The 17,628-nt window shown below is 46.4% G+C and overlaps 1 protein-coding gene across 4 annotated transcripts in view; it reads right to left on the reverse strand.

Moving 5' to 3' along the window:
* Nucleotides 1-7,410: 7,410 nt before the first annotated feature.
* The window catches only part of arid1ab (AT-rich interactive domain 1Ab), a 61,156-nt gene continuing 50,938 nt past the window's right edge, over nucleotides 7,411-17,628 (reverse strand). For all 4 annotated transcript variants that reach the window (XM_078268350.1, XM_078268349.1, XM_078268351.1 and 1 more), the window contains 12 exons: nucleotides 16,113-16,258; nucleotides 15,885-15,982; nucleotides 15,564-15,773; nucleotides 15,224-15,428; nucleotides 13,142-13,274; nucleotides 12,573-12,748; nucleotides 12,355-12,484; nucleotides 12,072-12,191; nucleotides 11,775-11,871; nucleotides 10,797-11,616; nucleotides 9,810-9,940; nucleotides 7,411-9,706 (listed from right to left, as the gene is read on the reverse strand). In XM_078268350.1, coding sequence (XP_078124476.1) covers nucleotides 7,778-9,706; nucleotides 9,810-9,940; nucleotides 10,797-11,616; nucleotides 11,775-11,871; nucleotides 12,072-12,191; nucleotides 12,355-12,484; nucleotides 12,573-12,748; nucleotides 13,142-13,274; nucleotides 15,224-15,428; nucleotides 15,564-15,773; nucleotides 15,885-15,982; nucleotides 16,113-16,258 — 4,195 coding nt within the window. In that variant the 3' untranslated portion in view covers nucleotides 7,411-7,777. The remainder of the gene's footprint in view (nucleotides 9,707-9,809; nucleotides 9,941-10,796; nucleotides 11,617-11,774; nucleotides 11,872-12,071; nucleotides 12,192-12,354; nucleotides 12,485-12,572; nucleotides 12,749-13,141; nucleotides 13,275-15,223; nucleotides 15,429-15,563; nucleotides 15,774-15,884; nucleotides 15,983-16,112; nucleotides 16,259-17,628) is intronic.

Here is a 17,628-nt window from a genome sequence, read left to right on the forward strand (position 1 = left end):
ACCAATTCACCTAGTTATCTGTTTTGTGTTTAACAAAGGATTGTGTATATTCCATGTGTTTTCTCTGCCATAGCACACAATTTGTTCCCTCCAGTAAACTGGGACTGTAATAGGAGGATTGCACAATCCTCCCAAATTATAGTCGGAGTTCACTGGACCAGTAACTATAGTTGAGGCTTAAGTACATTCATAACGGGAGAGGAAACATCAATGGCTTTTGACCTTACTTAAATGACTGAATACTCCGTTAGTAATGTTTTCTAGTGTGCATTGAGTTTATCGCTTATCTTTTAGTTTTCGGAGTCTCTTTTCTGTCCATATATACGAGGAAGCAAAGCATATGTAAAGGACACTCTGCCTGTGTTTAATAAAAAAAAAAAATCTGTTAATGTACATTACAAACTACTAAATGAAACCATTAAAGGCTATTTCCACAAACTGTTGTACGCTTTGTCTGAAAAGCAAGCAGTGGAAGTTAGTGTTAGGTAATTTATATTTTAGTCCATGAGATTTACACATCATAGGCCTATTCTAGCATTGAAGATCAGTGATTGTAATTGATCTTCATGGTAAATTTCTTGAGTAACATTAGGCTTCTGCTCACTTTTAAGGCAAGGGTTAGGAAATATTTTTAGACTGCTTACGCATTCAGTCGGTCCGTGATCATCTTCTACACTTTTTCATTGTTTTTTTACAAATTTTTCAGGTTATCCTACTTCCACAAGAAGCTGCTGCTCACTCCTGTAAAGTATGCACCGCGTATTCTCCATTGTAGCATCAGTAAATCTGTGATCAACCTCGCACTCTGTGGAAAGCCGTGAACGCGCATCTATCCGAATGACTTAAGCCTGGCTCGACCTAGTCGCTCCTCCTCGGCCTGGCTTGGCCTTCGGGAAACGCACCAAGCCAGGCTGCGCAGATTAGACTAGGTCAAGCCTGGCTTTATCGGTTATCCTGGATTTATAAATTCTGCTTTTGTGCAATACTCCCAGGTTTCAAATGTTCCATCAATATTCAAATGCTGGGTTTACGTTTTGGTTTTTAAAATCGTGGCTATAGCCTGTGGTGGGTGGGGAAATGACAAAACCAGAACCAGCGACAGCTTTCGTGCTGTTGCTTTGAAACCAGAACGTTTCTGTCAACGGGAATAACAAGATGGCATCTCACACGATGTCACAATTATTTGCAGAACTGAGGCAAAAGTAACTGTTCTTGTTTCATGTGCCAAGATGGGGATTACAGTCTATGCACAGGTTCATTCTTAAGACAGAAATGTCACTAACTCTTAGAAACGGGTCAAGTCAACCAGCAGCTGTTTTGTATTAACAGTGCATCCAAATATACACACACGTGTATAACTGATAACTGGTACATATGGCATATGACCATATGCTCAAATATTTCACTTCTCCAAGAATACTTAATCACAGGAAGCTGTTTCTTAAAAATACCACTATATTTTACCATTGGTAATACATGAATCAAATAATAGGCTATAGGTGTAACTCTTAGGGTGTTGGTGGAATATGCATATATAATGTAAATGGTTTATATAACAATTCCACATCTAAAGATTTTTTTTAGTGAGCTCACAATGAAATGTATCTAAATGAATCAGTGGCAAGTCTGTTGCATAACATTACAATTAAAGACATTTAACAAATTCATTGGAGGTTATTTTCAGAGATTATTTTTCATTATTTAAAGTAATTATTTAACATTTACTAAAGGATTCATTTATATTTTTGACTTGACTGAAAATATTTGACTGCACTTTGTCAGTGCCGTGGGGCCCATATGAACAATCTTGGTGTCTGGAAAAAAAAATAAGCCTGATGACTTCATAATGATGTCATCGGGGTTATTTTTGTCTGCCTGGTCATGGAGACTAAAGTTGTGGACATTTACCAGCCAGCAAGGTTCTAACAAAATATGCTATCAAGTTGCATCATGGGAAATGTAGGCCCCACTGTTTTTGAAGCTTGACCCATAGCAGGGACTAAAACCCAGGGGGATATTGCAGCTTGCTGATGATATTTTGACCATACTTTTTTTTTTTTAAAGAAGCTGTCCTAAGCCAAACTTCCTGGACGTCCTTTTAAAATGAAGTTGAGTCCTTATAATACTGTATGGTGGCAGTTTGGTTCAACTACGTTGTCTTATCTTCTACTTGTAGCTCACATTAAGTGCATTTACTATGGAAGAGGATTAGAGCCACTTGAAAAATGAATTTGAGTTCAGAGTTTAAAGTCAGAATTGAAATCTGACTTGTTTTTAATCTCAGAATTCGGACTTTAAACTCAGAAGTCAAATACATGTATCACATGTGGCCCTAATCCTAGTCTCGCTCCTCCACAGCACTGCAGAGGAGGGTCTGGCACGGTGCGGCTGCAAAGTAGCCTCTGGAAGGAACTTGTTTTGGTGGAACATGTGTACGTTCAAAAGTAATTTTAGTCGTGCAACAGAAAACTCAGATTGGACAGATAGTCTAGCTAGCTGTCTGGATTTACCCTGCAGAGATCTGAGGAGCAGTTAACCATAGTCCTCACAAATCCACCGGAGTTTAAAATGTCAACACAAAGAAAGCGGAAGGAAACGGACATCGGCGAAAAGACACGCATCCGGTGGAATTTCCTGCGGCACCGGAGCGATCCTGGAAGTGGAACGTCGTGGATATAGACTACCTTAATCCTATCTAACTGAAGTGGAACATTGTTGTGATACAGGGACCCACTGTAGTACAGCGGCTGTACTGTGCTGCTGTGACCACATGAGGGCGCCATGCCTAGAGCGTAGATAGAGGAGCCAGCTGAAGTACCAGATGAAACACACACTGTATAGACCAGTCTGTATCAAAAACGGTGCAATACATGAACTAGGCTCATATGCTCAGCTGATACACGCACAAAAAAACCTCTAAAAATCCCAATTACTTCAAAGTAATAATATATTCTATACGCTGCATATGGACCTTTGCTGCTAGAAGTACAATGTGCTGTGATCCAAGACTCTTTTTACAGCCTATTAAAGCAAATCTCTGACGTAATCACTGACTGTGCTGAAATCAATATTTGACCATATGGGTATTGACACATCTCAAATTACTGCAGTATGTTGGAAGCAAATCGTGAGAGTGATGTGGTGGGGGTGAGTCTGAAAGATTTGTTAGGTAATTTGTTGATGCAATTATAACGGCTCAAGAGTCTCTTTAGAGACGTGGCAAATCTTTGGCAGTGTGTGTTTACTCCTGGCTGCCATGATTGCTTGTCAAAGCTCTTTGAAAATACCCGTGACAGATGTCTTCAGGCCTCAGCGAGCTTCAGGTATGAATGAAATGATATGCCTAAAATCTGTCAATGAAAGTGGAACTGATGCTGTATTAATGGTACCTGTAGCTTCCACTCTCCACTTCGTATGGATCCGGAGTACTGGACAGATGTGGCAGGTAAATTCCACTCATCATTTCGGGGGCAGCTGCAGATGGGCCGGATGCTTTTTCACAGCATGCTGACACAGTAGATTAAGAATATCCATAATAATCATGTCCACAGATCTGTCTTTCTTGCCCCTGAACACTGAGCAGCTTACAGCTGAAACTGTACAACAGTCACGTTAGCACTTTGTTGCATAGATATGCATTCTTCTCCAATTAGTTACACTCTCGTGCAGATGTTCCCTGTGGAACAAACAATATCCAGCTAAAAGTCACAATCAATGATAATCACAAGAGTATGTTGTTTGAGTGCCTGTAGTGCGATTCATTCTTCAAATAAGAATCCATTTACCCTGATATCCATAGCGTGTGCCTGCCTACATCATGAAATAACTCAGAGTTGTTGCAAAATAACAATTTTCCCCATTTGTCAAATACAGTATCATGGTGCTTCCACAATGGCCTGTATCACTGTATTGTTGCCACCAAATGTCCTCTAGAGGTCGCAATTGGACAGATAATGAAAACACCACAATGGAGAGGCATCACATGGCAAGCCAGTGTTTATACAATAGTGCAATGACATGACATGCTACGTTCAGACTGCAGGCAAAAGTGGGCCAAATCCGACTTCTTCAGAAGTAGTGTGAACACTCAAATCTGGCCCAGATCAGATTTAGACCGCTTCCATATGTGGTCCTGAATCAGACTCAGGTCTGATTTTTTTCAATGCGGCCACAGTGTGAACAACCGAGGTGAATTTGATGCGACTGTAGTGAATTTGCAGCCATAATCCCGCAAAAGGCCAAAATAGCCAATTTGGCTCTCTTTCTCATCATTCTTCTCCTTCTCCTCGGCACCTGCTCATTAATGTTACGGCTGCCATTACACAAACATCTTGAAATAAAAGCGAAAATGCTTACTTCCTCCATAACCTCCCTAACTTTAGTGCAACAGCCTGCTGCGGCTGTCATTGTTATTTTTCGCATGCGGGTCAGTTCGAAACCGCAAACAGTTCACACTGGAATCTGATACAGGCCACATTTTAAAAAGGTAACGTTAACAGCCAAACAAAAAAACCCAGATCTGAGCAAAAAATCCAAATAAAGCACTAAGACTTGCGGTGTGAACGTAGCCACAAAGTCTCCTGTCCCACATGTTGGGACTCTCAGAGACGAAGCTGCTTCGGCCTCAACTTTGGAGCCAAATTCCAAACTGTGTCCCTCTGCAAAGCGCCTCAGAGAGCTCCCGCTAAAAGCCTTCACTTTTTGGGCTTTACTTTTACACTCCACTACAGTTCTATCGTGTACATTAAATATTTCCTTCCCTCTTTTTAGCCCCACTAGCAGCATGGCTCTAGTAACCACAATGTCATTCGGTTAGTCCTCCACTTTGGTCTATACTGAAATGTCTCAACAACTAGGCTACTGGATGGATTGCCATGGCATTTTGCACATTATATTTATCTTAAGGATGAATTCTAAAAAAAAAAAAAAAAAAACGACTTCAAAATTAAGGTCAACATTTTAATTTGACCAATAAAAATGCTGGCATTAGTGCTAGTTAGCACATTTTAGCATGCTAACAAGCTGAACTGAGATGGGGAACAATTGTACCTGCTAAACATCAGCATGTTAGCTACGTGCATAGTATTAGCATTTAGCTCAAAGCACTGCTGTGGCTAAGTGCAGCCACACAGAGCTGCTAGCATGGCTGTAGACTTTATTGTACTGGATATGTGAATGTACTTTAAAAACTAAGGCTCAGTCCTTACCGCAGTGGCCTGGGTCTGAGTTTGACCCACGGCCCTTTAGTTGCATGTCGTCCCCCGTCTCTCCACCGCCTTTCCTGCCTTCATCTTCATCTGTCCTATTAATAAAGGCCAAAAACAATTACAAATGCTTGTGAATAGGCTCCGATACTTTAATCAGTGCTCCAGGTTTCTTTCAAGGGATCCATGTGCCTCTAATGCATTTAACTGAGTCAAAGGCAACGTTGTGAAAAGGAAGCGAGGACTTTACTGTAGGTTGCTTTGTTATCATGTCTCTTTTGCAAAAGAGATCGGATCTCAGTGAGACTTTGAGTAAATAAAGCTCAACTAAGTGAAACCACATCAAGAGCTGGCAGCGGTCTTTGAAAATTGAGTTAGTGCCACATTTGGCTCTCGCTGACTTGTTTGGTTTATATAGATGCTATTTTGGCTCGCCATTTAAGACTACAATAGAAATAAAAAATTTATTACGCTGTTTCCTGGGGCGAAATGGATGTTCTGTGTCTCCCACAATAACATTGGTTCACTGTAAGCACGCCAGATGTTTGGTTGGTTTTACTGACTGCTATTGTATTGGGTGTACACAGTCTCACACAACAGAGTATCTTCCCCCCCCCCCCCCACTGTTTTACTCCTAAAAGTGAATTCAGCTTCTGTCACAACACAAATGAAATTCAGCGACAATATTCACCCTGAGCTAAATGAAAACTCTTAGGTTATCTGTAATGTATGTGTCAAGCAGACTCAGCATGCTCACAATCCCCCTTCACTGTAAATGTATATTTATGTAATGTGGGATCCAGGGACAGGGACAGGGACAAAGACAACCATACCACATCGGGCTGAGAAGTCAATCAATGCACGGATGGAAACCATGGCTGTGCATTTGATAAGCAGAGCTGGGTGTGTGTTGCGTCTCCGCATCCGTGTGTAAATATCCAAACCGTCAGCAGAACACACGGTGGTGTCGCTTTTACACGCATCAAATTGTTCCTTCTGTGCAGATGGAGTGCTTGCCAAATGAAAAAATGCAGGACTTTATTTACTGCTGCCATGTATGAGGGGAATAATGAAGAAATCCACAGCAAACGTCTTACGAAGATTTAATGTACATTTATTCTTATCACGTGGAACATATAGTATAAAGATTTCATACTGAATAAATGATATTCATTAAGCCAAAAAAAGGGAAAAAGAGGAATTTACATCAAGTTTTTAGCTACATCATCTGAAATACAAATATGCAGAATCCGCATCACTGGAAAAAAATTAAAATAAACAAAATAAACAAAACTAAAACGGTTTCTTCATCAAGGTCTAGTTTGTCTTTTATGAAGGAGCTCAAGTGGAACCGCAGACATGATTTTTGTTATATTCTCTACACCCAGACCAGAGACGAACTGAAACTTGAAGTTTGTTGGGGGTGGGGTGGGGGAGGGGGTGGGGGGAAGGGGGGGGGTGGGTGGCGTTGGACAGCAGCTAAACACCCCCGGAGCGCGATACGAGCAGGGTGAGGCGCCTAAGTAACAGAGAGGGCAGGCGTCAAGTAATCACATGGCGTACTTGATGCGGGGAAACTTAATTTAATCGTCAAAGATTTCAAACGGTGAAGAGCAACAGAAGTCTGAGAAAGAGAGAGAAGTGTAATGTACAACATCATATATACACTGCAGCTTGGACTGCATCTAGAGTTGAGGACCAGTCCTAAAGAGGTGACTTTTTAATATAAGGGTCAAGTCATACAATCAAGGGACAAAGAGAAGAGGTCGGGGTGTTGTAGGTTCACCATACTTTGGGGGGAAAGCCGTTTTCTCTCTCGACATTAACTAAAACTGTTTTTAAAAACTACAGTTTGCTGCCAAGCCAGCGTATCTCAGTGTGAAACAGTATTATTACAGTATGTTTACAGTTTTTAAGGTGTACAGTACAGAAAAAAAGTCCTACAATCTACTGCACAGGCCTCCCATGACAGATGTCTGTTCACAGCCAATAATGTGGTTCCTGTGGGGCTGAGTATATAGCATCCAAACTTACAGCAATTATACCACACCACAGTCCGTGAGTCTATGTAGCCTTCAAACATGAACCATAATATTGTTTAGTCCGTGCCCTCTTCCCCCTGCTGACCCCCCCCCCCCAGAGGGAGAAAGCGAGCACATGTATTCCCCCAAACTCACTGTAAACGAGACAGCAACTTTGGTTACAGTTTCTTCTTCTTCTTCTTGAGATTTTTCTTTTCATTAAAAAAACAAGTCCTTTCCGCAGGGCAGCGCACTCTGTCCTATGCCTGGGTCCCAATCTGCTCGTTTGTCAGTATCTTTCCAATTCAGACGTTTTAAAATCCACAGCTACTTCATGATATTCCTTCCTTTAGTGAGAAGCAGGGGTAGAAAGACAGTGGAATCCGAGGTGATTTTGCATAAATAAAATAATAAAAAAAAGAAAAAAAAAGAAAAGAAAAAGACCAGTCAGTTTTGCTCTTTTCACTCGCACGCAACAGACACACGCACACACAAAAAAGGAGGGGGGCAGGGGGAACGGAAAGAGGCAGAGCTGAAACCTCCCCACGGCTGTCATGACTGGCCAATCAGAAACAGTACGTCACAGATCACCTGGGACACCAGAGAGTTCATAAGTGGGGACACTGAGATGTCCAGTAGCCGCGACTCGTACAAAGTGAACTCAGAGTGGTTTTCCTCCACCTTAGCCAGGGCGTGCAGGGCCCGGGCCGCCCGCCGCATCATGTCCACGCTGGTGGGCTCAAACTGAGGTCCTCCCTGCATCTGGAGCAGGGAGCTCTGGCTCTGCTGGTACTGTGTGGCAGCTAGACTGTCCTCCAGGAAGCCCAGCAGGTTACCCACGCTGGCTTTCTGCACAGCAATGGCCCGCGCCGCTAGGCTGTCACCCTGGGCCAAGTTGGCCAACAGGACGACCGCCATTTCTCGGCAAACGGCCACCTTGCGTTCACCGACCAAGCGCACCAGCGTGCCGTACAGCTTCTCCAAACGGCTGAACGGTGGCGTTGCCAGAATGAGGTCGACGTTGTTGTCCTGGATGCTGAGCTTGCTGAGGGTCTCGAGGACCAGTCTCTGGGGGGAAAGTGAGCTGTGGTGCCCCAGCGTAGGGAAGGGGTCCAGGGCCTCTGCTGAGGGGCAGACAGCCCAGTGGAGCAGGCCATCCAGCAGTGGCAGACATATGCTCTCTGGATAGATAGAAAGGTCCAGCTGGCCCGAGATGTTCGCCAGGGTGACCAGGCAGTTCTCCCGCAACACCTCGAGGCAGTCCCACCACCACTCGTCTCTCTCGCAGCTCACGCCTTCGTCTTCCTCTTCCTCCTTCTCGTAGGTGACCGGGGCCTGTTTGCGCTCGGGGTGCCTGTGTTGGAGCAGCACCAGGCGGCCCAACAGCAGTAGCAGGCCTGGGTGTTTTGACATCTCCAGGTCGTTCCCAGGAACGAAGGAGAGGCTGCGCACGATGTTGGAAACGCAGATGCAGCGGCGCGCTAGCGAGTCCTGCCAGTCCGACAGAGTGCTGAGCGGCGTCTCGTCCTTGCTGTGAGGCTCGTCCTCCAGAATCTTGATGTTGCGTCGGCTCTGGAGGTCAGGGTTGATGCTGAACAGGTACTTGCCGTTCTCTTTCTGCTCTTCGGCACCGCCGCGCACCACTTCCTCCGTGACCGACCCTGGGCGGGCAGATAGCACATCGTCGATGGTGGCGGTGACCGGCGCACCGATGGGGAGAGGAGGCGGCGTCTTCCCTGCTGGAGACTTCCGAGGTTCAGAGGACTGGGGCTGCTGCTGCTGCCGAGGCTTGTCCTCCCCGTTGGACTTGGATTTCTCGGTGGTTTCCGTCGCAGTCTCGGTCGCCTGGACCTTCTTGCGGCTCTCAGTGGCTGTTGGCTTGCGTTTCCGCTGCTTGAGCAGGTCTATCCGGCTCTCAAAGCGGGTCTGGATGTGTTCGGTAGTGTCGCCGCCACCGATGCTCCAGTGCGTCAGGCCGCTATCAAAGCTCTGCCGCTGCCCGAGCGTGGACGAGTGGTTGACCAGGAAAGGATTCTTCTTCCGCACCACCTTGATGGGGAGTTTATCGAACTTGCTGGCCTGCTTGGGCTTTTCCGAGTGGAGGTTGGGGTCCTGGGAGGACGCCGAGAGAGAAGCATTATTGGGTTCCTTGACAGAAGACTCCCTTTCCTTCTCCTCTTCCTCGTCCTCTGAAGACGTGCGTTTGTGCGAGCTCTCCTCCTCCTGCTTCACATGGACCAGTGAGAGGGGGTCGGGATTGGCCTTTGTTTCCTCCACCTCCTCGTCCTCTTCGTCTTCTTCGTCCACGTCCATGTCCTCGCCCTCGGGCATGGGGATATCATCCACGGGATCCTCGGCAGCGTTGGGGTCTATGAGGGTGCGCTGGCCAGGGTCTCCTACTTCGTACTCCTTTAAGATGCCAAAGATCTCGATGAGGCAGCGTCTGAAGTACTCCACCACCAGCTCCAGGAATCCAGGCAGCTGATAAACCAAAGAGGAAAGTCACCAAACCCATCCTGTAAACTCTTAGTCGCGCTTTGCTGTTCATGCAAATAAAACAGATGTGGGTGTGTGTGTAACTTACCTGGCATAAGTTAAAAGTAGAAATGCTATTGTCGTCATACAGTAAAATGTTAATGGTGTCCAAGGCCCAGGTGCTTTCAGCTAGTAAGCCGGACTTTAGTGACATCATCACTCTCCAAGCCTCAGGAGTTCCTGTAAAAAGACAAACACGGAATGAATATAAAGCCACCGTGATCGTGATCCACGTGAACGAGAGGAAGAGGTTCAGTGGTCTATACCATCAGGATGGGCATTACTTACTTATGTCGCCTATTCCAAACAAGCAGCTTTTATCGGTTCAATGATTTGAAATAAACTTTCCCACAGCCAGGGGTATCTCACATGGCAAATCAGGTGAGGCAGGCAGGCGTTCATTCATCAGATATTTGGTGGCGATTAGTGCTTGGGCCACTCATTTAAAGAAATGGTCAAACAGACTCTGGTTTATTTGTCACACTGTTCTCAATAAGCAGTTTTTGAGTCTGTAACATTTTACGACTTCTGTAAAACTATTCGTGCGTTCCATCTACCCCGGCACTCGGAAGCCGAAGCTGGGAATGACGTCACACCCGAGTTGAATGCGTTCCATTTACAAGTCGGATTTTCATTGTTTTCGTTAGCTCTGGCCAGGTTAGCCATCGTTAGCAATGCCAGTTTATAACAACATATTACGCTGTTTTTTGTGCAAACACACAAATGACACTGAAGTGCTAATAACTGTATGTTACTACAGCTTTCACAACTGTTGGTGCACTGTTGAGCAGCCATGTTGGATTTTTAGCTCAGGGTACTCTGTGGTTGCCCGAGTTCCGAGCTCAGAAATCCGGGCTGGTTTCCGACTTTGACCTCGGAAAATCCGAATACAAATGGAACGCACCATATGTCTTCTAGTATGTCCTATACTGCTAACTTAACATTGCACTGCATCCACTAATTGTACTTTGTTCAGTGCATATGCATGTCTATTGAAAATGTGTGTGAGTGAGGCACGAAATAAAAGGTTCTGTACCAATGTCTTTCATGGTGAGCCGTCTGCGGGGCTTAAGGTGGGGTTGGGAGGCCTCCACAGAGCCAGGAGGGAAGGCTACATCTCGCCTGATCATGGGTTGCTGCACAGGGGCCTGGCCGATATGGGAGGCGGGCACTGGGGGTCCAGCTTTCTGCACCTTGATGCCCGGATGCATGTAGGGGGACTTGCTGGGCGACGTCCTGCTTTCCATGGGCCGGGGCATTGGCGTCGGGCTCGACACCTGAGGAATGTGGTTCTGGGAAGTCTGGTAGGTGGATGGCAGGGGTCTGGTCATGGGAGGCCCAGAACCACCGGGGCCAAACGGCGGCTGCCGCTGGTTGACGTGGCCGGGCCACTGACCCTCGTGGTTCATGCGTTGGTCTGCCGGCATCATCTCTTCGGAGCGGTTCATGCTGTGGTAGCCGGGGCCCTGGCCTGGGACAGGAGGTCCCTGTCGGTTGGGATAGTTTGGGTAGCCCATCTCATTGCGGCCCTGCCACATTGGGCCCTGGGGGCCATCAGGACCCGAAGGCATCGCGCTTGCCATCATTTGGGGAGGCATTGGAGACTGGGAGTTGGGGCCTGCAGACGATGGCCCTCGGTCCCGGCCGAAGGGGAAGGGGAACTGGTTCTGTGGGCCTGGTGGTCTACGGTCCCCTCCAGGGTATGCATTATACTGGTTATACATGTCCTGTTGGCCCTGGGGCCCTGAGGGCTGGGGTCCTGGCTGCTGCTGACCACTGTAGGGGACGTTGTACATTTCTCCCTCATGGCGCTTGGCCGGGGGGCCATACCCTCCATCTACAGGACGCTTGTAGTTCTGTCAGAAGACAACATTCAGCATTATACTTAACAATTGAGCATCCTTAGACAATAATAGTAGAATTATGGCTTGCCTCTGTTCGGATGCCAGCACAGACAGGTACACATATAGTAAAACAGAAAAAAAAGAGTAAATCCTGAACAAAATGTTCTCACCGGTTGCTGCTGTGGATACATTCCTGGCTGTTGATTTGGGTATGGGCCACCAGGGGGAGCTCCTTGGCCAGGGTACTGATTGGTATAGGATTCATGCCTGAAAACAATAACAAAAGTTCCCACCATTACATTTCACGTTTTTTTCTTCCCAATAGTAAATGCACAGACAGTTTCAGTATGAAACTCCAACACTGATAATCCTCCCAGTCTCTGAAAATAATCTCACTGGCAAAATGCCTCAAAACAACCATATTTCTCCTTAAATACAAACCAATCGTAGCACTGAATGGTACCGACCGTTGCTGTGGTGGAGGGCGGCTGGGCGAGTACATCCCTGTGTCGGCTCCAGAAGGCATCATGTTGGGCTGAGGAGCTCCTGGTCCCATACTGCCGTCGGGGCCCATGCCTGGCTCCTGTCTATAAACCCGACAAACAATATCATTAATTTGACGTTGGACATTGGAAAAGCACAGGCCTGATCCCAATCTCGTCAAGCTCTTTGCAACCCTTGTACGTTTTACAGATGTAAATCAAGAATGAAATCGTGCCGACCACGAGGAGAATAATACAGTATGTTTACCTTCTGTCGTATCCATAAGGGTACTGTTGCCTCTGGCCCATCTGCATGTTGCCCATAGGGCCTGGTGGGCCTCTGTTATACTGTTCTCCCATCCCACTGTTGGGGCCTGGTTGCATAAACTGCTCTCCAGCTTCAAAAAGAAAAACACAGATTGTTGTTAGCGTTAGCTCAAACAGAACTCCTGCAGCATCTGATTTGCTGGTTTGGCGGCCGCTCACCTTTCCTCATGCCACCGAAGGGGTCCTTGTTGGACTCGTAGGGACCCATTCGAGCTATCATCTCGGGGCCACCCATCCCAGGCTGGTAGCCCTGTGAGTTGGGAGTCATGGCATTCCTTCTGGAAAACGCTGGGTCTCCGCCATCAGCAAAAGGGTCCTGCAGATTAACGCTACTCCTATAGGAGGGCAGGAGGCTTGTTAGTGAAATAAAGAATGTTTTGCTTCGTATACTGTGTTGCAGTATTTATATCAGACATGACAGTATTTACCAGTATTACCAAACCCCTCTATAGATATACTGCAGTCATTTTCAAACCCCAAATACATAATTTAGACACAAATATAATATACCTTCCTTATTATTACGCTCCTCTTTAACACTTTAAAAACAAGCTGGTTGGTTGTGTGTATATCTTAACATGAGCTACCATTACATAACTTTTTTTCCTGTTGTATTCCATTTCCTGCTGCAATGATCCAATTCCGCCACAGGGATCACTTTCATTTTATTGTGAGGACTCCTCATATTAACATCATAGAAACATGATACTGTCGCTTCGAACTCGTACCTGACGCCAGGCATTGGAGGCATTTGCGTGTGCGGGGTGGAGGCTGGGGTGGGGGGCTTCAGGTCTCCCCCCTCTGCCATCGAACTACTGGTGGATTGAGGAGTCTGGGGTCCTTGCAGGGATCCAGAACCAGCTGCAAAACAAGGATACACAAACTGAGTGCTTGTAAACGACAAAAAGCCCCTCTGGTTTAAAAAAAAAAAAAGTATAATTCAAAGATTCCAGTGAAGTCAAAGAACAACCCCTCCTCCTCCCTTCACTCCAGGAATAAAAGCGAGAGCTGATGGTTGATAGTGAGGAGGGATAGTCTTGTGGATAGGCTGAGCACTGCTGGGGGCTTTCAGGAACACATGCCGCTTTTGGCAATCCTAAATCCCATTAAGAAATTCCCGAGCACTGCACAGAGGAACACAGTTTGTGTCAAGCTGACTGGTTTTTGAGTGCACAGCCAGCGAAAATGTTGAATCTTCCAGCTCATCACAGCATGCCAATTCCCCCCCCCCCCCTCCAAACACACACACACTTCCATCACCCTCCTCCTCAACCACCAGCAGGCTCTTGGAGTCACCAGGATACAATGATCTAAACTCTGACTCTGACAGATTATACCCTGACCTGTAGAGACAGGAGACAAGTTGTGTACGTGTGCATGAGAGTGAGTGATTGTTTGTGTGTGTGTGTGTGTGTGTGTGTGCGTGTGTGTGTGTAACATAGTAGCGCTCATCCTTAACTTCAGCTCAGGACTTCTCACTATTAGCACGCCAGTCTGATGACTCACAGGTTCCCATTCATTAAAACTGGCGCACACACACACACACACACACACCACCGGGGTCACTGGCAGGTCGCATTTATTCACTTTTTCTCACATCACACTCTCGCCTCTTTAGCTCTCACGCATACATACACACACTTTAACCGGCTTCCCCTCCCCCTCCTCCCTCTGGGCAGGGATTTCCCTCTGCTAAAGATGGGGGGGGAATCTCCTCAGGATGGAAAAAAAAGAGCATGGTAGAAACAGAGTCATAGAGAGAGAGAGAGAGAGAGAGAGAGAGAGAGAGAGAGAATCATGACTTTTCACACACACATATACACCCATTCAACCCTCTTCCCCCTCATTCATCATTTCTGGCTCAGTACTAATCTCCAGGGAGTGCTGCCTTGCCTCAGTAGCCCCGGGCCCAGGCACCAGGCAGCGAGGACACGCCACTGACGGGGCATTGCTATCGCCAAATCACCTCCCGCCCCACGCCGCCGCTGCCCCCCCCCCTGCCACCCCCCACCCCCCTGCCCAGCTCTTCCTTGGTATAACTAGAGGGCTGATGCCAGCTGACAAGCATCCTGATGTCTCCTGTAACAACACCCCGGGCGCTGACTCAGTGTCCCCGTGTCTGACAGCGCGGGTCTCGGGCCAGATTGAAGCAGCACGTGGTCGCTTCCTGGTGTGGCTGCTCCTGGCAGCTAAAAGCCGAGTCCCTCCAAAACAAACAGCTTCCAGGCGACACGTTGCCACGGTGACCCCCCCCCTCACCTCTGACTGACTGCCAGTTTACACACTGACTTTTTACCCAACATTCGGAGTTCATTGAAAGATTTGGCATGCTGGTGGAATCACAAAAAAAAACAAGCGGGGTCTGAAAGGCCGAGGCTTTCGTCACGTCCTGTGCAAATGCCAAGGAGTATTCCCCCAAGAGATGCGTTCGTGGAACTGTCCAGAGGATGCGAGGCGCTTCTGTGACTTGCAGCTACACCGCCGCCATTTACAACTCCTCCAATAAAAGGCCAAAATAATGATTTATGGAGGATGGCAGCCCCGTAAAGAAGATGACAAACGACGGTCTGAGATCGGCTTTTAACATCGCAATTAATAGGACACAATAAAATACACTAGTTTATAGGGCGGACGATGTGAGGCAAATAGAGCAAGGAGGATGTGATGAATTGCATCGAAACCACACTGCACCCATGGGAGAGAGGGACAAATGAAATAAGCTTTGATTCATTTGACACGAGCGCGATTTAACTCACGACTGGCCTAAAAACAAAAAAGGTTGATGGTGTTTGGAGGAGGCCGGCGCTCACCTGGGCTGGGAGGCTGGATCTTTGGCTGGTTCTTTTTGGTGTCCACGTTGAAGAAGTCCGGGGGCGGGTCCTCGCCGCGCTCGATCTTGCACTCGAAGGCGTACAAACACTGGATGTACTGTTTCTTAAGCGAGCTGGCGGCGCTGCTCGACGTGCCCACGTTCAGGTTGGTGGCCAGCTCCCTCCACTTCTTGTTCTTGTTCACCTGGTGGGCGACAGAGGAAGGAGTAGGCTCAGAAAGCTGCACACTACCGTCTAATAGGAATTACAATGCTGTCTGTTTTAATCTGTAGAAAAAAAAAAAATATATAAATAAAAATCAGATGGAATCCAGGCATACCTGGGTGAGGCCGCCGATCTCTTTGACGGACACGTAGAGTCTGAAGAGATCAAGAGGCTTGCGTCCCACTGCGGGCAGGTTGTTCATGCCCATGGCCTTCTCCTCAGCGAAGGCCAGGAATCGATCCACCCACATCTTCCTCTCTGGCTCTGGGCCGAGCTCGTACAGACGAGTGATCTTCTCGTTAGTGATGGTGGATGAGCTCGACTTCTACAGGACAGATGATGGGAGGAAATTGTGAGATTGAAGAAAAAAAAAGAAAAAAAAAAGATAGCTCCAGTGAGCAATGAGAATTTCATCGTGTGGAATTAGAACTTCTACCTTTTTGGATTCAGGCTTGGGCGTCCCCTCCACTTTGTTGTTTATCTTCTGGGTAGGGTTTATTTTTTCCATGCCAAACTCCGAATTGGGCGCCATTCCTGGGTGTTTCGGGGTAATAGGCAGAGGGTGAATGAAAAACAAAAAAAATGATTAGCAGTCTATACCAGTCTTTTATGGACACAGCAGTACTACCACTTGATAGGGGCCGTCAGTGTAGCTTGTACTCACCAGGAGTGTTGTTGGCAATATTTGCTCCCATTGGGTATGGCCCTGGCCCTCCCTGGTTCATCATACCGTGCATGCTGTTCATGCCAGGGCCGTATGGAGAGCCTGTTCCCATCATGCCCTGGGACATGTTAGGGTAGCCAGGTGGCCTAGAGAAGAGAATGCTTGTTTAGAAGGAACACTAGCTGACCCAAGGAATATATCATAATAATATCCTTCTATAATATCCTCCATCCTGTTTTCCGCATCTAATGTTTGCTGGGTTTAGCTTATTCTGTAGGAAACATCAATTGACGTCATATGACTCCAGCAACTGCCAAGAGCCACGAGTGTCTCTCTGTAGGCTGAGCTGGCACCCTCGCTGGGGAAAGAAGTGACGCACTGATCTCAGAGACCATCTCCTGCCTTCTCACTCTCTCCACTTTTTTCCATTTTCTCTCACAGATGAGTGTTTGGTCTATTGCCATCTACTCCGCGGCACACTCGGGCACCAAAACACACAACAGACCGGCTTGCACGTGGGAAGAACCAATCATCGCTCATGGTCACACGACCAGCAGAGAAAACACAAGCAGGACAAACCTAATAGTCTTAATACAGTGCGTTGTACTGACCCTTGATAGTTAAAAGGGGAATGTCCACCTAACCCTATTTCCCCGTGCATCGGTGTCTAAGTGACTAATGTGAACAAAAATCTTGGAAGTTGTTCCAGTATTGAGAGAGAACTCTGTAACCGGCAGCTGTGTGATCCTATAGAACCGTCAATTTCCGTCCACTCAAAGGTGCGGTTTCCACCACTGACTCCGCTCCGATTGTTATTCCAAGTGTCTGACGGCATTATGGAAAGGATCCCTACAGAGGTCAACCTTTTTGTTTAAGAGTAAGATCCTTTTTCTTTAACCAGAAACGTGGTGGGGACCACAATCTGGTCTAAAGAGCCGACTTGTTGACTATCTCTTCGGAAAAGAAGCTGACTGTTGTGCACCTCTTTCTCTCACTCTCACGTAGAAACAGCTGTTACTAGCATAAAGTGTAACAGAGCTGTGTAGCATTGTAATCAAATATATAAATAAAAATAGGTTGAGTATAACTCATATTTACATACAGGCCTATATACAGATCAGTCTCAGGTTGAAACGTGTAGTTCTGAAAGTTAAGTTGCACAACTTAGGGTCATGTTTATGTATGTTTCATGTATGCCTTAGTTTGAGGTTGTTTTTGCATTTCAGAAAATGTTTTCTTCAAAAACAATGTAATATGGCACTTAAATGCACTAAATATGTATGTATAGGTAATATTGTAAGCAATGTAGGCAATAAAAATGTAGCTTTTTCCGAAAATTAAACCACTCTTGTATATAACTGCTCTTCAATAAAACAAAAGTATTTCTTATCCAATTACTCGATTAATTGATGAAATAATCAAAAAATTGTTGTTTCCATCAGTCACTTAGACACAAAAACATAGGAAAAATAATGTTCAGGTTGAAAAACACCAAATGTATCCTTTAACTGCCTCC

The sequence above is a fragment of the Sander vitreus genome, chromosome 14 (genome assembly GCF_031162955.1).
Source record: "Sander vitreus isolate 19-12246 chromosome 14, sanVit1, whole genome shotgun sequence".
Classification (NCBI taxonomy): domain Eukaryota; kingdom Metazoa; phylum Chordata; class Actinopteri; order Perciformes; family Percidae; genus Sander; species Sander vitreus.